This window comes from Diprion similis, chromosome 10 (assembly GCF_021155765.1).
Source record: "Diprion similis isolate iyDipSimi1 chromosome 10, iyDipSimi1.1, whole genome shotgun sequence".
Taxonomy (NCBI): Eukaryota; Metazoa; Arthropoda; class Insecta; order Hymenoptera; family Diprionidae; genus Diprion; species Diprion similis.
The window spans coordinates 11,293,720-11,319,577 of record NC_060114.1 but is presented as its reverse complement, the minus strand read 5'-3'; the positions used below and the strand labels follow the sequence as shown (position 1 = coordinate 11,319,577).

At 39.2% G+C, this 25,858-nt stretch overlaps 1 protein-coding gene across 1 annotated transcript in view; it reads right to left on the bottom strand.

Moving 5' to 3' along the window:
• The window catches only part of LOC124411005, a 195,151-nt gene that overhangs the window by 150,315 nt on the left and 18,978 nt on the right, over positions 1-25,858 (bottom strand). Inside the window, exon 2 of the mRNA XM_046889814.1 lies at positions 4,167-4,450. Coding sequence (XP_046745770.1) covers positions 4,167-4,450 — 284 coding nt within the window. The remainder of the gene's footprint in view (positions 1-4,166; positions 4,451-25,858) is intronic.

Genomic DNA, 25,858 nt, shown 5'->3' with positions numbered 1-25,858 from the left:
TCCCGAGTCTACAATTGAGCGTTAAAAAATTTGAACAAACTTTTATACCGCGGTTCAATTTAACACAACAGTTCTTTATCATCGGTCTTTAAAAAAAGAAAAAAATCTATTCAAACTTGTACAAAAATTTGCCAAAAATAGGGGGGGAAAAAAAAAAAAAAAAAAATTGATTCTCATCATCTTCCACCGGATAAAAAAAAAAAAAAAATCGTAATACAAGAGAAAGAGTCGCGACGCGTGTCTCTGCCAGGCAACACTCGGACAATTACAACGTACAGTTATTACCGAGCGATTAGTTATTATCACGCTGCAGTCTCTGCCGACTAGCAGGCTGCCCGACATGGCAATGGCGTGGCTCGTATATCACCGATAATAATATTGCGGAGCCGCTCGTTCGAGGCTCGTGCTTAACAACCTCAGTTGAACATACACACGCGTCCGCATGTGTGGCCTCCTGCATGTGGGTGCTTTATACGTGTGTAAATACCGTATAACATAATGCACATCATATCCACGTTACATTAAACTATATATATATATATATATATATATATATATATATATATGCATATGTACACGTATGTACACATGATGCGTATGCACCCTTCAGTTCAGAGTACAGATGACACACTCGGCCGCTCGTAAAGACTTCGTTAAACCAGGACACGGCCACTCAATTTCAACTACAGGAGTTTACCGATGATTTCAGATTTTTATCACGAAAACGGTGAAATTTTTTTTCCGGGGGATGATACGGTTTTCAGAATTTTCAATTTTAACTATTGACGAGAAAACACCGGTTCATATGCTTTGAGTAGGTATGTCACTGTGAGATATATTCGTATACGCACGGTGTTGAACTTTGGCAAGAAAAAATGGGTGTAAATTTTTCGACGAAAATTGAGAATATTTTCATTTCTGACATAAGAATGACGAGATTTTTTTTCTATTTTAAAGTGCAGGAGTGCAGGATCTTCTATTTTCGATTACTGGTTACTCAAACTATGAAGTGTCTGTTTAATTGCATTTCGATGGAAAAAAAAAAAAAAAAAAAAAAAAACTCGGCAAAATCGTTGAAGTTGTAAGTTTTACCGGATCAAAACGGACCGAAATGATGATAAAATTGCGATAATGACTAGACTGCAAACTGTATGAAAGGATGAATACTGTCCATCCGTTCACGTAATCATCATCATCATCATCATCATCATCATCATTCGTCCACTTCCTCATCCACTCCCTTCTTTCTGCAGATATCAGGGATGAGGAAACTGCGCGTCAACGACAGACGACGGATTGTCACAGGCAGATGTCCTTTTCATGCTCGTCAATTATTCGCTTCCAGATCCGCGATTACATTCGTCTCAAAGATACAGTTACGTGGATACGTACGGATTTCTGGAATTCTCTCTGCGTCGCGTCGTGTTTCATAATTCAATAATGAAAATTTGCAAGAAATCGGCGGAACAGATTCAACCCTCGCAATATTGTGTCATAATTTTTTTAAAAAGGTGATATTGTAGTTTATTACAGAGAAAAGTAGGCTAATTCAATACGTCTTTGGACTTTTTAATTTGAAAATTTTTTATACTTCACTCGAATCAAATTAAAAAAAATTTTTCAATGTGTTCGAATGCATAATTTATCTTGAGGTTGAAGTTTGTAATATTAACATAACGATGCAATTTTTTGGAAAACACGATATTTCGTAACGTTGAGATTATTTAATATTCGGTGAACCGTCATAAAGGACTGAGAAACTCATATTTTTGCAACTAGAACTTTTTTCAACTGATAATTTTGCAAAACACTTATTCTTGTTTAAGGAAACACGTCAGGAAACTTCAACTTCATTAACGGAAATGAAATTTAAACCGTTAAACAAATTTCTTTCCTGTTTGGATTGATACAGTATTCGACAAGTTTTTTTTTTTTTTTTTCTTATGAACATTAATTCAAATCTCGTCAAATATTGACGTCCGTTAAAAAAAAGTCTTTGGATCACAATTTTAATCACAATGATTTCACACCTATCCTGCAGACAACTTTGAAAATCTGACGTCATTCAAGCTCGCGATGATTCATCGAGATTTGACGACGTCACGAAGTCTGTTTAGTTCTGTCTCAAGACGAAGTTTTTTTGTTTTATTTTATTTATTTATTTGTTGTGTTTGATTTTTTATCTTGACATAAATAAAGGAACGATGTTATACCGCATCGAGGAGTCATTTCGTCGACATTTCTAAGCCCCAACGCGACGTGTTTCACGGGCAAGAAACGATCATAATATACCAACGAGGGGGAAACAACGCTGACGGAATAGCAAATTCGATCGTCCGAAGATCTAAGGGATCAAAAGGATCGAACGGGTGACAGGTTACATACATTGTCGAACGTGTAAGTGAGTCGGGTGGTGCAGGTTTTTAGATTTATCCTGCTGCACGCGCGTAACACGCCTCCAGGTATAACAAGACAGGGAACAGGTCGTCGACGACTAACTGGGTCCTCCCTCTCTCCTCTCTCCTCTTTCGTCTTTCCTCTTCCCTTTTCCCTCTTCCCTCTTCCCGATTCCGCCTCTCATCCTCTAGCTGACTCCTTCTCTCCGGCGGCGCAGTTTTAGCCTTCTTTTCTTGATCTTTCTTTTTCCCGTCCGTGCATTCGTACGTTTTTTCGTCCTTTTTTCCTCGTCCTTTAATAATAAGATAGCTGCTGTTGCTGCTGCTGCTGCTGTGGCTGCTGTGGCTGCTGTGGCTTCGGATGCTGGCGAGGAGAGAAACGCGAGAGGTGTTCCAGGAGGCGAGACAAATCGCGTGGACGGGACTTTTGTGTCCGGTTGAAGAATCCGAGGGAAGGAAGAAAGAAAGAAAGAAAGAAAGAGAGAGAAAGAGAGGGCAAGATAAAGAGGAGGGTATAAATAAAATAAGAAGGGTATAAAGAAAAAAGTCTCGTCCCTATGGCGAACACAAACGGCATTCACTATTTGCTCGATTTTTAATTTTCGATACCTGCAGCGCGAACGAATTTCGACGCCCGGATCCATTTAATCCACGTTAATTAAACCTGCGGCCATACCGTCGACGGAATCGGTTGGTATTTTTCACCTGATCGAGGCTCACGGCCATAATGCATCATGGGTGCCTGAACTCTCCTCGAAAACCAGTTTATTTAATCGACGCTTTCATACGCTTCTCGGTACCGCGCCATGCAATGATTTGCTAAATGTACATTATACATATATATATATTTATTCGCAATCGGGGTGGCTTACTCTTTGAATTGTGAAAAAAATTTGAAGGGGTGGTTGACCTTTCTTTACCTTTCATTGGAGCTTTTTAATTAAAAAAAACGAGCAACAATTGATCGACTAATTTGCACTCATTTCACTCGAAACGATGTCTTTCAAAACTTTTTAATGATTTTCATTAAATTTCGTATACGTTCTATTTCGATACTTAGCTTTCACGTAAACTAGATTTATTTCTGATGGAACCATGGTGGAATGGTGTGTTATAAATTAGGAACGTATTGAAATTCGATAGGATTACGAAAAACTTGCTAAAAAAGAAGTTTTCACTGTCTTTTTTTGTTGCATTCTTTGGAAAATCATACTCAAATTTCATTCTAAACGGTTTGCGAATTTTTTAAATTTTCGAAATGATCGAGTTTTATTGCTAGTTTTAAATTATAAAACCATGACGTCACAACGCTGAATAGTATTTTTGAGTGTTCAATGAAAAAAAAAATAAAAAAATGCAATGAAAATTATATGTTATCCATCGATTTCGCTGTCAAATTTCCCAATTGTTCCTCTTTTCTCTTATTTTCTGGATCTCCTCGGAATTGAATAAATTTTTAGATTCGACACCAACTGCGAGTATGTTGATTCCAAAAAATATCCGGATTTTTTGTATCGCCTGATGAACAACGTCATAATAACGTGAAAATTGAAGATTCGTATTAATTGAATAATGTCATAATTTATCTATTCACTGACCGTCTTGTGCAAAATAGAACCTATGAGACCTGTGGGTTGAAAAAAATGGACCCCGCGAGAATAGTTTTTGACGATTCAACGAAACCTTTTTCCCGGATCTCGTGAACAGTGATGATGATGGTAAATAAAATGATGATAACAATACTGAGACTACAATTGTTGGAGGTCTTACCTGTGTCTCCGTTACGTTGAGTAGTTTCGCCATCTCCGCCCTCTCCGACGAGCTAAGATATTTTTTGATCTCGAACTGTTTTTCGAGCTCGAATATCTGCCTCCCGGTGAACGTTGTCCTCGCTTTCTTCTTCTTCCTCTCGGCCTCGCTGGCATCCTCAGCTTCACTGGTAACCCGCACTTCTCCCGGACCCCCACCCTTAAGAACCGGAAGTACCTCCTTCACTCCGGAATCGAGTTTCTTCCGTTTCGCAGGCGGCGTCTTGGCTATCTGAACGCCACCGTCTGTAAAGAAATGCGAAAATCGTTAGGATTATAACATGTTGTTATTGTTGTTGTTAATTTGATGTACAAAAACCCAAGAAACCGATTACGACGTGATTTAATCGCTTTATAGTTACGTTGAAAAATTACTGCAAAATATGTGCAGATAAGAGGACGAGATCAAGTTGAATAAAATTTATTGCAACAATGGTCGAATATTTATAAGGTCATACGGTCAGTCAGAAAAATCATGATTCTTGGAAGAATAGTTTTACCAAAGAATATAAACCAACTATCTCTGATAGTCAATTTTACCGAAGAATTGAAACCTTTGTATTTCTTAAAAATAATTCAAAATTATTACTGCCTAAATATTACTAACTAGCTATAACAATTCTCGGTTATATTTTATTCAGCCAACAAGTTGAAATCAGCAAAATCTTGACTCGCAACACTTGCCTTCTCAACTCGTCATAAAAGTACTAAAAACGCTATTACATATTTTTTTCTCCCCCAAGATAAAAATCTGAAAATAATTTCACTATCACCTTTCTCTCCCCGTCACACAACCCTGAAAAGCCACGAACCCAACTCACGTTCCACACAGCGTGCAGTAGTCGTCGATTTGAGCGTGTGAAAAGCCCGGTTTGCCCCCAATTTGTCAAACCTGAGCGATACCGGTTGAACCAATAAATTCATATAATCTACAAGTACACACACACACATATATATATATATATATTTCCGTAGATCTTTCTCCGGCAATGCCAAGGGCTGTACAAGTAACCATTCCCCCCCCCCCCCCTGCAACCCCTTGCAGGGTAAAACCTATCGATCGGCAGGTATATCGTCGTCCGGCAATTCACCCTAATTAGCGCGAAGCTTGCATTAATAGGATCAAGTTGGCGGGTATCCGGCGGCGTGTATAGACACACACAGAGCGCGGCGGGGAAGGATGAGGGGTTGGGGGTGGGGGTGGAGGGGGTAGCAGGTAAGCCATGTAACGACGCGACGTGGCCGCTTGCGCACAAAGGCCTGGGTCATCGGCGAAGGACGGAGAGCCGACATGATCGCTTTTCGCTCGCTAGCATCGCGTTCGCCTCGCTTCGCTCGCTTCGTTCGCGCGTCTCGTTGCTTCGAAGGGGAGGGGGAGCCCCTTTGTTTGTAGTCGCCTCGCAGCCTCGTGCTAACAGTTCTAATCGCTAATCGATGATGACGGCCCGTGTCGAGCCGCCCGCTTATGTATACGCAGGCAGTGAGCTTGGCTACGCCTCGCTGATTGCGAGTGGAAGCTGTTAGGGCAGCCGGGTGAGAGGGGATAAAAATGTTTTGTATAAACCATCGATGCAATTATTTGTTCACCAGATAGATCCGTGGCTTGACGGGCTCGATGGTTCGACGACGCTTGTATGTTCGGGGTGGGTTGAAATTCCGAATTTGAAATGTTACGAAAGCGCCTGATAATGGATTTTTTTTTCAGGTGAAACTTCAAGTTAAGAAATCAAACTTTGACGATATTTCAAAAGTTTGGAACGGTCCGCAATCCGACGCTCAAAGTTCCGGAAGGGAAAAATTGAGGAAGAAATTTAAAAAATCTGAAATATATCGAAATTCCGAATGAGTAAATATTTTCTGTTCTGTAAATTTCTGGCTTGGTGGAATTTCACCGCTTTAATCTTTCTTTGTTTTGGAGTTTCGATAGTTTCATGGTCGGAATTCTGGTCATTCTGACTTTTGGTTTTTCGGATTTTTTAAACTAACTCGTTGAGTTAACTACGCTGTATGATTATATGTTGATTTTCACTATTTTACTCAATCGTAACTTTATTTTTTGAAATTTTTCTCATTCGGAACTTGAATTTTCGAAACTTTGAGTCGTCGGGTTTTCGATCGTTCGAAACTTAGTTGTTTTCTCAAGGCTTGATTTCTTTACTTCAAGTTTCACCACCAAATAATTCGGAATTAGGCGCTGTCGTAACGTTTATAATACGGAATTTCAACCCCGACCTTCATGCCCATTCCCGCAGGGTAGGTATACAGGTACACTGTATGTTCGAATTCACCACAAATTTTTAATTTTAACACATTCAACTTTCGATGACACCTGAATCACTTGACTGAAAATTTGTATTCACTCTGAAACTTTCTGAAACTATCGGTAATTGACGGGAAATAATTTATTTCGACAATTTCAGTCGTAAATTGTTCTTATGAAACTATTCATATGACTAATTGAACTGTTCCTAATTTGATTAGAAATTATTTTGTTTACGCAATTTAAGAGCGTAATTGTTGTTTTTTTTTTTTTTCTCAATTGTTTTTTTCTTCAAGGCTATGAAAATTCATTTTATTGAATCAAAGAATCACGAACTGAATAATATGTTTCTTAGCGTATTATCATTATATTGTGCCGTAGTACATCCAACAGTACATTTGATTGAATTTGAGAATGATTAAGATCCGTGTTCTTGACTCACAAAGAAATTCAATTATACCGTATAATGTATCATCCGTTTCACCGTTAGATGCGAACGAATGTGAGGAATTCGGGATACACTTCTATTAATAAAAGTATTATGCTTAGTTACAAGAAAATCGTTAAAATTCAATTTTAACGAAAAATATTGGAAAAACATTTTTATAGAATTCTATTAACCAGGGTACAATTACGTGTTTAAAATGAGGACAGTAATAACCGTTAGCTTGATTGGAAATTAAACGATTCGAGTGGAAAGATGCAGGTGCGTTCCTTTCATTATAGCTTGAAAATACACAAAAAGTGTTCAAAAACATATCAGAGTCACCACAACAACTATGAAAACAAATGGAGAAAAATATCTCAGTGGTAAAACAAATAATAAGTATTACGACCATAATTTTTTTCCACAGAACGCAGTTGTAAAAGTAGGAAGAAAAAAAAACTGTTCACAAAAATTAAGAAAAAAATATTTCATCGCAACTTTAATTTCACACCTAAGCCAAAAGTATGAATAATTTTTTTAATCAAACCGTTTTCGGGATATCAATAATTTATCATATTTTTCCATGTATAAGATACGTAACGGTGAAAATTTTTCGTTTACTGGAGCGCGTGGAAATTATGGTTCAACTGCACGGTGAAAGGGAATGGATAGAGGCACGTGCCGTGAATTTCCCTCCTTTGATACGGGCACCTACCTTTATACATAATAGGAATGGATTGCTACTTCAACAGGCCGCGGTCCTCTTTCCTGCTGTGAATGGTAATTGCCTCAAGAGAGAGAGAGAGAGAGAGGGAGAGAGAGAGGTTCTTCGTTCGACAAAGATTCGACAACTCCCCTATCTGTCTGGTAGTTGCGCGTAGCCACAAAGGTAATTGTGAACAAAGTGTTGTCAAAATAATTTTAGATTTTCTTTTTCGTTTCAAAACGTTAAGAAAACATTTACGAGGGTATTCTGGTATCGAAATTTGAAAAAATCGATTTCTTTTATTCACTGTTTTTAAAAAATTCCCAAAGTTGAATAAACGAGGCAAAAAAAAAAATGACCTTTTTTTACATTGACGCCATTTTATGAATCTACATCCTCATTTTTTGAGAATTCACAAAAAATTTATGTTTCAGATCACCGGAAGGGTTGGAATCAGTTCAACCAGTACAGACACTTCGCCGGTCTGTAACAATTTCAATTTTGAATTTTTTTTTCCTCTAAAATACATTTTTATACTTTTAAAATGTAAACGAAAAAAAAACTGATAAAAAACATGGATACCAAAGATGTTTTCTTTCAATTGCGTCCGTAAAATCACCTCGAAATCGAGCCTCTAAACCAGAATAGCCGGTCGATAGAAAAACTGACGTCACAGAATTGCCCGAAAAACAATGTGATGGAGATTTTCTATCTGTTGTGTATAATTAATCGGATTTCTAAATCTTGTAGATCTAACTCCAACAAAGTGCTGTCCCCATACATTTACTACAGATATAGAATATGTTACAATATTTTTCTTTAACTAACTATCTCTCAGGAATAAGTAAATTCTTGAAGTGGACCATTTTTCGAAGTCTAGAAATACAAAACCAAACACAAGAAAACTAAGTTTTTCGGTGTTCAATTTTTATCTGTATTGTTATCGTAATGAAGTTGATGATGTAGAGAAAAAACTTGTTGAATTAATGCCACAAAGTGGGTTAATAGACTAATACGAACCATGAAAACATAATCATTCATTGAAAGGTGTAAAATTTAAATTCTGAACGGTTGATAAAAATAATTCGCCAGCGAGAATAATTTATTGCATAATTCATTGTTGAATTCATTAGGTTTGTTATTATGAATATTCGAGACTCAGTAAACCAGACTGAAATAATGCGAGTCTTAAGTTCATTGATTATCAGGTTACAGCTGATTAAAATATAAAAAGTGAAATCAACGATGGTATAAAAAAAAACACCGTTTGGTTGTCGATCTAGTATAGTTGCGAAATATCTCGAGTAATTAGGTATACCGTGCAACATGAGAATAAAAAGAAGGAAAAAGTAAAAGGTGAAAAAGGCAGCGTCGAAGAAATGTTAAAGTTCAAAGTGAGCCTGGAAATTAATTGGCGAAAAAGAGAAAACGCGGATTATCCTGGTAGCAAATTAGCTATAACGACCAGCATTGTTCTTCGGTTAGTATAGGCTGCAGTGATTCAGTAAACATGGCGTCTAATGCGCAGGTATTCATTCAGGGGCGCAGTGCGCAATAATTCCGAGGATTTTGATAGACTCTTGAGCGTTAGAGTGCGATGCGATAAATACATTAGAGCGGTGAAAAGAGGAAGAGAGAAAGAAATAAAGAGAGCAAGAGAGAGAGCCTGGTATACCTTACAACGCGAATTTATCTTTCCTGATTAGCGTAACATTGTTTCACGTAGGCTGTCCGTCCGCGCGCAGCGCCGACGCAAGCGAATTCGCGATTCGCTCGAGCGAGCAGCGAGCGAGACGCGGACCGGAAAAGAGGAGAAGAGTTTGATGATGCAGCGCGTCTCGCGCTTTTGCCAGCGAAACAAAAGGCGTTCTATTATACATTTACGTATATTGTACACCACAAACGACGAGTAATTATAATATTATTCCGGAAGGCTCCAAGGATGAGAGAAGAAAAGCTTGAGATAAAAGGGGAAGAAGCTAGGAAGAAATTGGAGCGAAAAGCTGGTGGAGAGAGAGAGAGAGAGAGAAAGATTATCGTTTCATCCCACCGACGGGATGTTACGTAGAAAAATAAAGTGCCGGATAAAACTCAAGTTTCAGTCGAGCAATAATAATCCGATGAACAATTCACTCGTGGCAAACAGATGTAAACGAATTTAATTGAAGAAATTTTTTCTTCGCACTGTCAAGTTAGGCTAATATTCATACCCGGTGAACGTAAATTTGTGGGAGTAAAAACGATTTCGATGATTATTCAGGTGAACGTTTATGTACAGCAAATGCACTTTCGGGAATGGATTAATATGCAACTAAGTATTTCGTCTACACAGAATGATAAATTGTTCCGAATTCATTTAGTTTTTCATCACAATTACGGGTAATTTTATGATCAAAAGTCCAAGAAGTCTCGGGAAATTCATTACTGACCTGAGAGGAATCAGTAAACAAGGGAAAATTTTTTCAGTCCAATCATTAGTGACAATGTTTTATTCGATTTTTATAACAAAGCTTATAAATTTACTTATTACAACATTATACGACCAGATTTTCTACGTCTAATGAATCGATATTGAAAAAAAAAAAAAAAAAAAAAAACAGTTTGATTCTGTCGTAATATTAAATACGTGCGACAGTAAATATGTTTCAATATGTCAATTTTTTTTTTGTACGCAAATTATCGAACATTTTGACTCCGTTCAGATGAAAAAAAAAAAAAAACATTTTTGTCGATTCAAATATTTTTTTTTACCCTCGGAAGAAATCTTTTCGTGATCGTTTATCAGGCATTTTAACATACCGCGAATCGGTTAAAATATTTTCAGTCTCAGAAGACGGTGACTCGGTTGAATCCGAGGTACGTAAAAGAGGTCGATACGCCGTTTCCGATTTGTTTACGATTGATGAGTGAATCAGAACAACCCCTAGAGGTCTCGGGGATCAGGCGATGGTCAGGCGATCGGAAATGACGTCAGGCGAGGCTCGTTAGCCGTAGAGAACAGTGAAGGGTAGGTAGTTTCTGGGGCGGATTAGCAATTGCTACGGGTGGCCGGGGGTACGTAGGTACGTTTGCGTAGGTGTAGAATGTGGATGGATGTACGCAGAAGGGTGAGTGCAGTGGTTGTGCGAGCAGCAAACGCTCGCGGTGTAACGATAGCCGCTCGGCCAAGAGACCATAAACGCGAAACATGGGGCTCTACACCGTCGATGATTGGTTTACCCTCGGCAAACCGTCCGACTCCGTTCCGTTCCGTTCCGTTCCGTTCCGTTCCGTTCCGCGCCGACCGGGCAACCGATCGACCTACCAGCTCTCACCACCCGACCGTAAACACCGCGGGGAAATGCCTAGATTGGCCTACGTACGTGCTGAATTACTTATTGGGAGCGAGAGAGAGTGAGAGAGAGAGAGAGACGAGAGTCTGCAGCATGAGCCAAGAAAGAAGGAACGCGGAAGGCGAACGATTCGCCCGGAAGACGTCGAGAAGAATTTTTCCTTTTACAATTTCACCTGGATCCTCAATTTCCGCTTATAATGTTACTCTGTTTGATAAAGGAAAGAAGAAGTGGGTAATGTGGCGGAACTTGATGGGTTAGCCTGAGAACTTCTCGTTTGGACATGCGTTTCGAGTTGATAAAACTGAAATTTTTCATTGTATTTAATGGTGGCTTCTTTCATTCGAGTAACAGAAAAATTGGTAGACCGATTGATGCCAAATTCTAATCAGTTTTGTTATCTAGTTGATTCTAAATGTGTCGAACAGATCGAAGATAAAGTTTAATCGGTTCTATGTTTGGAAAGGCCGCGTCGATTCAGACCAAAATTATTAAAATTCGGTAATTCCTTCTCGATATGTTGTCGGACAAAAACGTCGTAGAACGTGGAGATCTAGTGAAAAGTCAAGTTTTCATTTTCAGGGTGATTAGAATCACTGAACTTGTTCATTTATCAGACAACAAAGAAGCGGAAGGTGAGTCATTATCAGCATCCCAAAAATGAAACTTTTCGATCGACCTCCAGGATTTAAGAGGGCTCGATGGCCAAAAATGTAAATTTTTATCAATTTCATTGAAAAATGATCGTACACCAAGTGCTTATCAAATTATTTGGAAGATCTATTTAAAAATACAAAAATAGAATGTACTGCGTTTGTGAACAAGAGTTAATATATTCCATCACTTTATTGCAAAACGCTTAAAAATTGTTGAAAATCAAACAAATTCGTTCGATTTCGTTCTACGATGGCTTATTTTCATTGATAAATTATTCTCTATAAAGTGACTGGAACAAATTTTCTTTTTTTTCTTTAGTTGTCAATTCGATATTGCTACTTGTTCATCGTGATTATTAATATCTGTATGCAAATTTGTTAAATTAAAAATGCCAACAGTTTACAAAAGTGTTTCAATGAGTTTGTGGAAAATATAAATCGAACGAATCGAATATACGATAATCTACCAAACTTCTTCTATTTTAAAGATGACACATTGATCCTACAATTTCACTTTGTTAATTATTCTACACTGATTTATCTGATATCTTAATTAAACAATCTCCTAAATTCGATCGCATTCCCTGAATTGGAGACAAAAACTGAATCAAAGGCGTTTAAAGCTCAATTACGGATCGCATCGATTCCAAACAGTGCGTGTATGTCAAACACCTCACTGTTTGTCCGCAATGTTGGTTATAAAAATGTACTTAAATAGCAAAAAAGTTGTTTAAAATCGAGAAAACTTGACTCTTGTATTTTCCTATATTCCCGAGACAAGATCGTTGTCATCTTCGTCTGGTCCGCTAATGACTTCGAACACGGCGGTGCATCATTAAGACGGATCATCTCATAATGGTGCCAATTAAAGTTTAATAACATTCTCCGCAAGCTAGTCGCGGAAGCCGCTCGATCGTTTAGTTTGCTTCCGTTAACGGTCTATCTCGCCATTATACGTGTATATACACACCGTAGCACACTCGCTTCTCAATTCGTATACTTACACTATCGCACGATATTATACAGATATAATACGGATAAACGACCTGTGGAGCTAATTACTTAGCTGTATGGTAGGATGCCTCCTGCCACGTATCTATAAGCGTTAATATCTCAGGTGGAATTAAAATACGAGCAAGTCTGCGTCGTACATATCGTAGATAAAATTTCCGTTAAAAATTTCACGGAATGAAAATTATCGACGACTAGTCAACGATTGTATGTGCGTAATAGTGAATAAAACAAGTTCCGATCAAGGCAATAATTAATTGGCGTAGAGAAAAGTTGTTCTATTTTTTTTTTACAACGATTTTAATCTATTTCCTGCAACTATATTTATACTCTCGCGTTCCTATTTAATTACAATTATATATTGATCGGTATAATTGATGCTCAATGGGTATTATGTAATGCTCAATCACATTATGGCCACTGCTGTAGGTATTGATCGATGAATTCGACAAGAATTTAATTTGCTCGTCTGTATGAGTGAAAATTTCCCTGACGGTAATAATTTTAATGGATTCTCCTGATGCTAGATAAGAAAGGTATTCAATAGGTTTACGCAGACAGAAACAATGATCGATGTAATGGTGCTGGTACTGGTGCTTGGTACTATTTTAAAGATTCTCGTTTCCCGGTTTAGATATAATTTTCAACAGAGTTTCAAAGTCGAGATCTGAAAATTCTAAATTGAGGAAAATCTTCAACAAAGTAGTTTCACTTCTCCTTTTTGATCACATTTCCATGAACCATGATAATTTACGAATACTATGCAAGATTCATTTGCTGGTCTTTGGAGATAAGGAAATTAATACTTGACACGTCTTCGTCTAATTATCATCGTAAAAAAAAATAAAATAACAACAAAATACAGACTAACGCACGAAAGTTGAAAGGAAATTTCAAGGATCAGAAAGTCATTATTGTTCGCCCGGCATTCGTGAAAATTTTTACGCAATCGATCAATCGGATAAATTTTCGTCTTATTTCTCAATGGAAATATGCAAGTCTATATATTTTGTAGTAAGATAAGTTGGCTAGAAAAGAAGAAGAATCCAATTTCACGGTATTAGAATATAAATACTTCAAGAGAGTTAGTAACAATTATGTTTCACATAATCTGAATGGGTATGCAAAAGTGCGAATAAGCAATCATAATACGTTAACAGCATCATCAGCAAAGCACACGGAATATAATGCTGCGTCGCTTATAATGTACAACGTGCTGAGGGAAGAGTCGTTATGAAAGAGAGTGAGAGGTAGAGAAGGAGAGAAGGAGAGAAGGAGAAAAGAGGAGGAGGAGGGATAATAAGAGCGGGAGATTAACCATCAGAGCAGGCAGTATGGTTATGGCGTAACGCGTTGCTCGTTGCTCGTTGCTCGTTCAAAGGCGATTACTTAATTGAACCAAACAGAACTCAACCCAATAATCCACCACGCGTTTCAACGTCAATTATTCACCAAGCGTGTATTGGTTATTTATATCTGTTATACAGCTGCCATTTCTAACGAGCGATTCAGCATTTCCTAAACAACCGATTACATATGCGAATCTCAACGTCGTCGTAAAAGTGCAGTGTCTAAACTGCAACCGCGATTCCCATTCCGAAGGACATTTTTTTTTATCTCGTATTTTTCTTCTTCTTTTTCTTTATAATTTCTTGAAGCCTTGAGTGATTAACGCCGGTGAACGTTACAGGTAACGAGTCAACTTTGACGGGATAAGAAAATAAATGAATCTTACAAATTGAGTCGGAAAATCTAATTCCATTTCTCAGAAATATAACTGTGCATGATCAATGAGTCTTTGAGTCTAATATCTTAGAAATTGTCCAGAGATCGAATGAACCATATATATTATTAAATTTATGGAGATTAAAATAAATACAAAACAATTAATAAGATTAAAAATACTCATAATGTTCGTGATATCGAATTTGCAAAGTAACTAATTAATCATGCAATTCGCGATGAAATTCTGCAGCCCAATCTGTTATAGGGATTTTGTATATATATTGTATATATGTGAGCTTAGGTAAATCTGTTGATGAACATCGCGTGAGACTGCCTTGACTGCTCCAGCCGGAGACTGAGCTTCGCATTACCGCGTCTCAGCACTTTGTTCCACCGGAAGAATGCATTTTTGTCTTCTATACTTTTCGTATCAAAGTGCAAGCACCGATACGGATATGGAACGAGAGTTGTCGCGGATAATAATAAGAGTATAGAGAATCAGGGGATAAGTAGAAGTATACAGGGTGTCCCATTCATCATAAAATTTTTAAATTCAATCAAATTAAATTAAAAATTTTCAACCACCGGTGGGATGACTTCTGATAAAACTCCACTTACTAAACGCTATAAAAACTTCTTAACGCGAAGAAAGAAAGCGAGAATAAAAATACAGTCATAATCGGATAGCAGCATGCGTGAGTTACCACGTTTTCACGTATCTCACTGCGGCTGGTATTCCTGGATGCAAAGACGAGGTAGTTACGAGGGAGCAGCGGCGACGGGGTTACAGGAAGATGAAAACTAATTAGTTCAGGATGTCACGGGAGAAGAGAGCGGGAGCTAGGATGCTAGAGGTTGAGCTTGAACCGGAGCGCGTCAAGTGGTAGATCCGGGCGGCGATGATGCCGGGGTTTGAAAGGTGGGTAAAGGTAAAAGTGAAGGAGAGGAGGCGAGGCTTTGTGCGGAAGCTCGGTGCACGCCTCGAGCTTCTTCAGGGTTGGATTGGTAATTATCGCGAGCCGGGGACTCCCGCTACAAGGCGCAGCTTTCTCAGGGGCTTCCTTGATCCGCGAGCTTCACTTTTCCGCCGCAGTGGCGCGCGGTGCGAGTCGTGCCGTGGCGCTGGCGTCGGTGCGGCAGGCAGAAAAGCATGAGCATAAACACGCGTGAGTGTCTTCTTCGGGTGAGCTTAAGCCTCGACGCTGGGTAATTACGCCCGTTTGCGTTTATGTATCTTTACCGAAGCATGCGGAGAAGCGAGTGTAACTTATGTCGTTTCAGATGGAAGAAGAAGCAGCAGCCCCAAGAGGGAAGAGCAAAGAAAGAAAACTCGGGACGTAATTCGCCATCGGATTATACGACACACCCGCTCGTTTCTGGTAAACTCAAATCGTGGTATAGTTAGCTGTGAGCTGAGCATCTGTTGTACGGTTATAATTTTATTCAACTACCAAGACACTTCGTTATTTGGACTTAGACTCGCAAGGTCTCATTAGTGACATTCAATGGCAGATTTTCATGCTACTTCCGAGATTGTCAAGGGAATTTTGAACCGTTTCGATGTTTGAACAACTTCGAATTTTTATCCTTTGGATATGAAAGTCAGATACATATTTCTTGAGAAGTTGAAAGGTTGGACTGCTTTGAGGAATTCAGAATGTTTCGTCCGTTCGGTAAGCCTGTAATCGCGGTTCATTAACTTTCTGCGTTTTCTCTCTTTCTTTCTCTAACAGGATTTCGCTACTTCAGCGTGTAAGCGAATGAGCCAAGGAACGCGCAGTTCCCTCCAAGTAGTTAGGTATCTTGAAATTGGCAGAGGCACGAAATAGCACCGTGTTATAGACGCGCGAATGTATGTATGTGCCGGCTAAACTGAATCTGAATCTAGACGCGGTGCAGCGGGCGAGTTAACGAGCCAAACGAACGAACGAGGGAGTGAGCCGCCTACTCGCATACCTGAACCTCTGCATCCTTATTTTCCCATTGCTAGAATAGCTACAAATTACCTTCTTAGTTAGCCGAAGGCGTTCGACAGTTCACTGCGCAAGCGTAGACGCGTGTGCATATGCATGGATGGGTGACCTGGCGAGATAAAACGAATCCTGAGTGAGCATGCAATTGTACAAGGTGTCCGAGTATTCGCGATGACAAACCGAACATGTTCCTAACCGTCGTGGAAAATCATGGATGAATAGTGCTTCTCGATTTGTCTACGATTTTTCTCAAGTGTCAACGCTCAAAAGTCACGACTAATGTGACTCTACAATGCGTCATCTGGTGGAAAACAATCAAACTAATACAACCAGGATGTGTGGATAGTAGAACAGGTATATCATGTGACATGAGTAATTTGAAGCCCGAAGAATTACCATTTGCCTCCATTAAAATCAAAAACTTAGGTTATGTGGTGATAAAATGGCGCCGACAACGAGGCTCTGACGTCATGAGGAAATTTTCCAATACTTACTGGATTCACGTATATTTACTGTGCTTTTCAATGGGGCAAATTGCACCTTTTTTTTAGCTACTGCACATGATTTCTCAACTTTATAGATAAGGATGTACGTATCTCAAGTTTCGATCTATCGAGCCTAATCTAAGGTAATGTTCATGGAGTGTTGGGTGCAATGAATGGATTGTAACATGAGATTCGGCGCAGGAATCTCAAATATTTCGAAGGATATAGTTTGAAGACCAAATTTTGAGGTTCGAAGGAGGTACAGAGGGACGCAACGAAATTGGTTCAATATTGTATCCAACTAGGGCTTCGAATGTTTATTCAACGTCTTCGACTTCTTGTGAACAATTTTTACTCAAAATCGATTTAAATTCTCACGTCCAATGGTACTTTTCAAAATCCATTCAAATTCCGTGATCCTAATGAGCTTGAAATCTATTAATCGATTTATTGTATCAAATTGGAATTTAAAAAATCCGTTAGATTTCTGTCATAATCTATAGATCTCTGTATGTACATAAAAAATACTGAATAGAAAGAAAAAAAATCACTTATATTGTAAATTTGACCAAAAATTAAGATCTTTTGTTTACTTATCGTAAATTTCCAGACACCTTGTACATATGCAAAGTGATTCAAGGAGCAGTGAATTGGATTCGAGCTTCTGGATTTCCGTGTGTGCAATTTCGTGCGGAGAGGGATGGACGGATGGATACAAGATGCAAGGAATTGGCGGCGGGAGAAATTGGACGGCGGCTGGAGATAAAGTTCGCTTATTAGGCCGAGAGTGAAGACGTCGCGTGTCGGCTAAGCCGAGTTAGCCATCGACGGGTCGCCCGGACGCGGCAGATTCAAAGTGCAGCACTTCAAAGCAACGCGCGCGCGGTCGAGTGCTGCGGAGAGAATCCCGCGGGATGAGGAGAGAAGAGTGAAAGAGAGAGAGAGAGAGAGAGAGAGAGAGAGAGAGAGATAGACTAGAGACGAAAGACGAGGGACGGAATGACTGACTGATCTCCCGCGGTAACAGATTGCGATGCAAATCAGCTTCGTCCGAAAGAATTAACGAGCCTCGTTGGCTTCCGCTTCTGAATCTGAATTATCTGCTTTGATAATATTGCGAATTGAGTGTTTCGAATTGTGACTGCTCTGCAATTCCGTAATCATAATTATCAATTCTCAATAAATGCTGGTTTGGAATTGCAGATTAGACGTTTTCGAAAAACCATTCGCGAATTGCAATTTGTAATTCAAGAACCGATAAGATTTAAATCGACAACTGTGAATTGTAAAACACTATTTCAGAATGAAAATTGAAATATAAACGCAGCTCTGAATTGTAAACCAATGACTAAAAATAATGATTTACGAACTTTGAATTCTGAATCTTCTTTCAACCGGAGGTTAAAAAACAATCTAAACACATCGCGTAGAATGGTGTAAAAAGCAAAAAAAAAAAAAACATTGAAATGAAATATGTGACAAAAAATTTCCAACCATAATTATAATGTGAAGTAAAAACTTATTATTCGTTGTTATTTTGAAGGAAGATAAAAATATCCGAGGAAAAGAGTTACGCTGAGCAAATTCACCGACGTCCAAGAGATTGTGGAAGATTTTCAAAAGATCAAGGATAAGTCATGCGGCAAACTAAAGAGGATCTTTTACACAGTAAAGCAAGCGAAGCGAATTAGAGCCGCACGAAAAAGGAAGAGATCCTGCGGAACGCGAACAGCCATAACAATGCTCTGCAGCGAAAATCCCGGCAAACTGTGTAAGGGTAAGTTAATGCGAAACAGATTGCCTGGTTCTTCGTTGGGGCGAGCGATCTACCCATGCATATACACATCCAAGCATGTGGGTGTCCGTATACAGGCGAAAAGATCACCGGAGTCTACCCTCGCAGGGTAGTAAATTCCGAGGATGACGAGCTTGACGAGCTTTTCGGGTGACAAAATAAAAGTGTAGCCACCCCGCGGGAAATTGGCGAAGATTAGCCCGATCGACAAGTGGAAGTGAAAGTGGAAATGAAAATGGAAATGAAAACGAAGAACAAAACGAAAGGGAGGATCATCGGATAAAGGATAAAGATAAAACGAAACTGCTGTTGAATATCCCGAGAGAAGAAAGGAAAAGAAGAAAACCTCAACACACACGTCACCGCGAATGATTTTTCAAAGAGAAAACGACGATACAAGATGTCTCTTGCTAAGAAATAAATGTTAATTATTAACTGTATAAAATTACAGTGATAAAAGTGTAAAAATGAATTTCACTTCGCTGATTTATGTTGAAATATAATAATAATAATGATTATTATTATTATTTTCTTTATAGAAATTGATTGTACGAAATAGAAATAAAAATAATTTATACTCGATCCTTTTTGTCACAATCGAATATTTATTTATCGCGCTCGATCGGTCACGAAATATTGAATCCACTTCGTTGAGCGAAATAAACTTTTCATCTGACTGAAAATTTGCCTGGGCGATAATAAAGAGGAATACCATGTAGAGAATAAAAAAAAAAAAAAAAAATCACACGTCACGCATGAATAAAATTCTGCTAATAACATCGAATCTCGTGGACAAACGAACCGACATCAATGAATCAATTATTGATTATACATAATAAAAATAACAGTCGGTAAAAATATTTTATTACAGATTTGTGCAGGCAAAAAATTTTATCCCCGTCACATAAGCCGACGTAAGCGACCGCAGAAAAAATATTTATTCAGAATAGAACGGAAAAAAACAATAAAAAAAAAAAAAAAAAAAAAAAGAAATAGCACAAAATTTTGACGAATTTCAAAGTAACATATTGTTGCGAGGGAAATGACAAGCAAATATACATGTATAAACGAATACAATAATTCGGTATCCTCGGGACTCGACGAAGTCAATCGGCGATTGTAGTCCGTATTAAAAACTGGCGGAAAGCAATCAGGGATGATCGCGACTGTGTTACGGACGAATAGCAACCATCGGGCATAAGCTGCACATACATACACACACACACACACACACGCGCGCGCGCACGAGCACAGAGAGAGAGAAACAAAAACGCGAATATCAAGCGAAGTTGACGTCAAAAGAATGAAATACATAGACCGCAACATTCCAATTATCGAAAGCCCCCGTTATGTACAGCCGGCTCACCACCCCCGTTATAACCCTACATTTATTTTGTTATTAGAATTTGTCAATTTGCCTTTGATATCCGATTCATTTGTTTCTTTTTTTTCATCGTTTTTCTTCCTTTCTTTCTTTTTATTTAATTTTTTTTTTTTTTTTCAACGTCCTTCCGTACCACCGATCGGATTCGTTTCACTCAGTGATTCCACCCCCCTCAGGCCTGCACTCGGCATCGCATCATCGAGTCACCGACATCCCCGCGGCAACAACCCCGGGTATAATGCTCATTCTATGTACATAAACGACAGGGTGAATTTTTCCCAAGGATTGGAACGAGGGTAGTTTTGTTATCACGAAAAGCTGCCCCTTCAATCGATTGGACGACCGGCTCAAAGACCTGATGGCAGTTCGATAGACAAGTTGCAATTCGCAGTCTCCAATATTATAGTGAAGCAATCCTTAATCCTTTGAGTCAGGCAATTCGTAGTTTTTTGTTTTGGTTTTGGTTTTGGCAAAAGTTTAATAAAACTAGACACAACCCCTAAAATTGGGTGAAAATTTGGTGAATTATCGACATTGTTTTAGGCAATGTTTTTGAATGAGATTTACATGAATATTTATTTTGAGACATACAAACGTGCCATCGTTCAAGGCTGATCATAAATCGAACAATTTTCGAGCATAACGTATGACTTTAATGTACTCCGATACTCGTGATAAATATTTGACAAATGCTGAAATCACCGCATTCCTTTCAACAGTTTAGCCACGTGTACAAAGAAAGCAAATGTTCCTGTTCCTTTGAAGATCGGAAAACGAGTGTCTCGGGTATCGTTATCCATGCGTCAGAAAAGAAGCGTAGAACTTATAAGACCAACGAACGACGCACAGCCCGAGGAATTGACCTCCGAGAGCAGCGAAGTAGCTGCTGGTGGTGGTATGTAGGATTCGCTGTGTAGCAAACGTCTTGACAGTTGATACTTTCCTGCCCCCGTGGTTCTGCAGTCAAAGAGTCGAGCCGCACGCTCGCCTCGGATCTCATAGGCAACGTATGAATGCAATCGTGCTTGACTCAGGAACGACTGGTTGGTTGTGTGTAAGTGTAGACGAAATACCATCAAGACTTCTGAACAATCCTGCCGCTGTATATCATATCCGACTGCTTCAGCTTCAAAGGAAACCAAGCCAGGAAGTAATCTGTCTTTAGCTAATAAGTAATAAACTTGGAACCGTCCAGTAGACTAGTCCTGGACTCCAGAAGCCGCTATTCAGTCGCCCAGTCGAACCTCGAAGTCGATCCACTGTAAGACTGCTTATACGCGGGTAGTCGCAGATAAAATTGACAAAACGTTAATGAAATTGAACGCCAAACACTTTTCAAGTGTCATCAACATTAAGGGCATTGAGAAGGTGTACGATGCAAATCTGGATCAGTGAGATTCACTCAATATCAAGCGTAAACTACTAGATTGTTTGATGAGAAATCACTGCAGGATTTTTACTGATAGATGAGAAATGGTGTGATTATACTTGGAATAAGAATGGATGAAACTTGACCCACTTAGGTTCGTAGGTAATCAAAAAGTTACCCAAAACTTCCTTTTGCAACTTCTAAAGCCAATGCTGGACATTGTTTCATCGGCACCTTAATCGACGAAAGGATAACCTGCTTATTAAATTCTGGTACTTCAGTGTCAAATTGTTGATTAAAAACTTGTTCAATTTCCATTAACTGATTTTTTCTTACTCTCTTCCTTTTTGTTTACGTTAAATCTTCAGAACTCACATTTCGGTATCCAAACTTTACAAGTAACATCAACTTTACCGGGTATTTTCTCCTATTGCATCACCATAACTTACCGGTGTATGTACACATACCTGTCCAAATTGATTAAAACAAATGAAAATCCGTGCGCGATTCGACGTTTAAATTGATCAGTTTTATCGTTAATCGTGATTTTACTGTTTTTCACCTCAACTCTGAACGTTTGTTATTTTATTTCTTTAATTTTATCATCAGTTTCTAATCCAAGCAATGGTTTATTTAATTCAGCCGGTGATCCGTGTCCGCGCTTGTTTTCTCACCGCTTTAAAAGCACTCGGCGTTATACCTGAACACGTTCCGCCTTTTTGCGGCGTATCCCGGATACCTAGCATATTAATTCGTGGCGGCGTTTTAAACGGGCGATAACAATAGCCTGGTGGTAATAATTGGTTTCAGTACAAAATGACTCTGCGATTATCGCGCGACGTCGTCACGTACATACATACATGTACACACATGTGCATACATAACAGTATCAATCACACGTACGTAACGTACTGCATCACCAAGCGGGGTTGATTTTGGCAGAGCAGACAGTCTGGTCACGGATAATTATTCGCGGGAATGAGGTTGCTGATGCGGAAATGTTCAGGGTGAGATGGTGGATGAAAAAGATTCAGCTACCACGTATACTACAGCTAACGAGGCCAGCTATCTCTGAATTATAATCGAGTTTCGAACGATTACTTCAATTACACTGTCGACAAGATACCTGCTGAGAACCGGAGCGGAGAGAATAGCAAAGTGAAACGAACCTAACGATGATCGATGTCGAAATAAGCGTCAACTATCGATTATCATCTAGTGGTCCGGATCATCCACTGGAAAATGTGACGTCATTGACATTTCAATGATGACATTTTCAAATGAAGTGCAGTATTCAAACGACTTTTATACAATGGAGTCAGATTGTCGATCGATTTTTGTAAGTAGGTTAATATGTTTTCATTTTTCTGAACTGATTGAAGGAATTTCTGAATATTTTGTTTTTCATACCAACTTGACGGAAAGATGTATGATAATTGGATGCAGACCAGTTTAAAAAAAGTCTCGATACGATACCAATTCACGATGGATCGTAAGTGAGAATTTTCGTTTTCACAAGTATTGCGAATGATCGGTAAAGCACCAAAGAGAAAAAAGTGAATCAGAGTCTGCCCGTTTGGAAAGTTTGATTTATACAAGTAGAATCGTTTATCCTTACTAGTGCAGTGCGGGGTGTTAAAAGTATAACATAACACTCGATGTGTGTTTCGTTCAGATTTCTCAGCAGCTCTAGATAACGAAATTGGAAATCGCTCCGCATTCCATTAACCCAACCTGACCTGAATTACGTCGAGTTGATAATTGCAATGACATGGTAGTCCCAAAAAAGAAAAATTCTTCGTTCACTGACAGGACGCAATATGCACCAAAAACAAACATGTCTGAACTGCATCTACGTGTCAAGCACTACGTAAAGAACACATTGCCACGTCACTTTTCGCACACCTATTAATTAATGCACTCTGAAATGTTTTGAAGCTAATTTCTCTCGCATAAGCATTGCCAGATCAATTAGATCGGGGTAAATGGTGCATGAAGTAAGCAGTTTCTAGACAGTTATTTACGATTAAGGCTGAACCCGGTATTACATAATTGAAAATATGAGACTGTTAATGTCGGGATCGTGTTTTTTTTCTAATCGTTAGCACTTAAGGATGATATTAACAATTCAAATTCAATCATAACGATTCTATCAAATGTGTGGATAAATTGCTCTACGTGTTTTTCGTGAATAATATATAATCTATATAATATGTCCCGAGGATTTGAAACTTAATTACAGACCCTCGAATCTAAAACTTGTAAGAGATCATCGATCGATAATTAATAGAATCGCCCTCAGGTGAGTAAATCAATTAAATCAAATGTCGAACAATCTCGTATAAATGCCAGTCGATATTGGAAATATACTCGACAGTCAATTTCCTCTTCAGAATCAATTACTGTACAATAATGACGGATATTTTCATTATTTTTCTGTAGTAATGTAAGTAATAGAAGGAATTGCAGAAGAGAAATAAAATTAAATGACAATTTGAGTAATTGAAAATCAAAAAAAAAAACAATCAATCCTACCACGCCAGAAAGGAAGAACTAAGGCCAACGTCGTGCGGAGATGATAACCTGCGCATGCATGATGAACATAAGTACCTGTGACCGTCGGAAAAGAGGGTGACGTCGAAGCGAGTGGTAGCATAATCGGGAACGCCACGCTGGGTAGGTATATAAGCTTCCGAGGACTAATTATAACAGGAGCATCCGCGTTTAACCGCAGCATTACCGTTAACGCCGTCTGTCTGCAGTGGGGCTGCGGTGCGTCGCGGCGACGCTGTTATTGCATTTAATTAAGAAATTATAAAACGAATTCAAAGTCGAGCCTTGCGTGGCGACCTGGCGCTATTATAAGCCTAGTGAGCTCAAGAGAAGGAGCATGGAGCCTCCCGGAACACGAATCTCGACAACTTCACATCTCCGGAACGAGCTAATGGATGCTTGAGATCCACTGACTCTACCGAGTGGGTGTAGGTATATACTCATCCCGTTTTACTTGGGGGAGCGCGCTGAGAAAGTAGCGGGATCTGTCGGGAATCTTTGGAACTTCGTGAGAAGAATCGGTTTTCGAGAAGTGCTTGTAATTTAGGACCTCCTTTCACCTTGGTTTGTCAGTTGAAGACTGATCGGTTTGGATTTCATCTGTTTTTGACAAATTACGGTCATATGCTGTCAATTGCAATACCTGTATAAGTGGAACGTATAAGTTTTTGGATTCGCGGAAACGTCAATCGAGTCGAGAAATAAGTGTATAGATTAACGATTTGCGTTATCCATGATTGATACCATGTCATTTTGAATTAGTACAGCATATCGTCTGCCATTTTCGTATGTGAATAACAATCAATCAGTTTAAGATCGTATAACGATCCAATAAAATGAATCAACAGCTTAATACCGTAAGAAATAATGGACATCGAGTCTGAACGAGCAAAGTCGCATGCACCACCTTTCAATTGAGCTTGAATGAAGACAGTAAGTGAGAAAAAAAATGAAATAGATATTTAAACATCGAGGCGTTGTTACCCGAAGCAATGTGGAGAAGGAGCAGTGCATACGAGGTCGTAAATAACAGCACTAACCTTTATATTCCGCTAATACAATTAGCGTCTTACAGGCACATATAACCTGGAGGGCCGTGATTCGAAGGCGTGTATATTCGTCCCCGGTAAAATAACAGCCTCATACTACACAACAAGATCGTCGGTATCGAGGGAATTGAGTCGTTAGCGTCGAAGAAAGTGGCGTAGACTCGAGGGAGCAGCTGCGTCGTGAACCATAGATGCATAAACACCCGGGTTGTGAATGCAGGTACATACATACCTACCTAAGGATGGACGAGTATTGCCCACCAGAGGCTTCTTTTCGTGGTTTCGTATATACCAACGGCGCTACTTAAATTTTAACGACACCTACACGCCTGTAAGGATATTCAATCCTGCACTGCAGTGCATCGAAAGGGTGAAACCAGCTTGGCGCCGCGTCTTCCGATGCATGCCGTCGATAATTGGAGTCGCGGAATTATCAGCGATGAGCACAAGTTGCCAGCTGCAGACCTCGGGGGCAATTCACTCCGCGTCTTCGCGTACATTTGGCTCCATTGACTTCGAGTTCTGATCGTGAACGGCTGATTTTTTGACAAGTTTGTTGCGCTGGCAATACTGATTCAGCACACAGCGCCACCACCGGCCGGCTGCGGAAGTGGATCGAGTGACGTCAGGACTAAGAGGACGAGGAGTAGATAGTAGAGGAGTTTCGAATGTTTGTCGATACTTATCGCTGACGTGTACTAAACAATTGCAGGACAAATCGCTTCTTTTTTTAATTGAATTTTGTGTAACAGGCAATTCGCTTCGACTCAATAATTATAATATTTAAACGACCGAACGTCAAGTACGCTCGGAGTGGATGAACCTTATACTAAGTAACTCTGAGCCGGAAGGTGGCACAAATTTTTTTTCCTGAGCCTCGGCTCGTTATCCTGTAATGTTGAATCCTGTAATGTGGCTGAATCGGTATT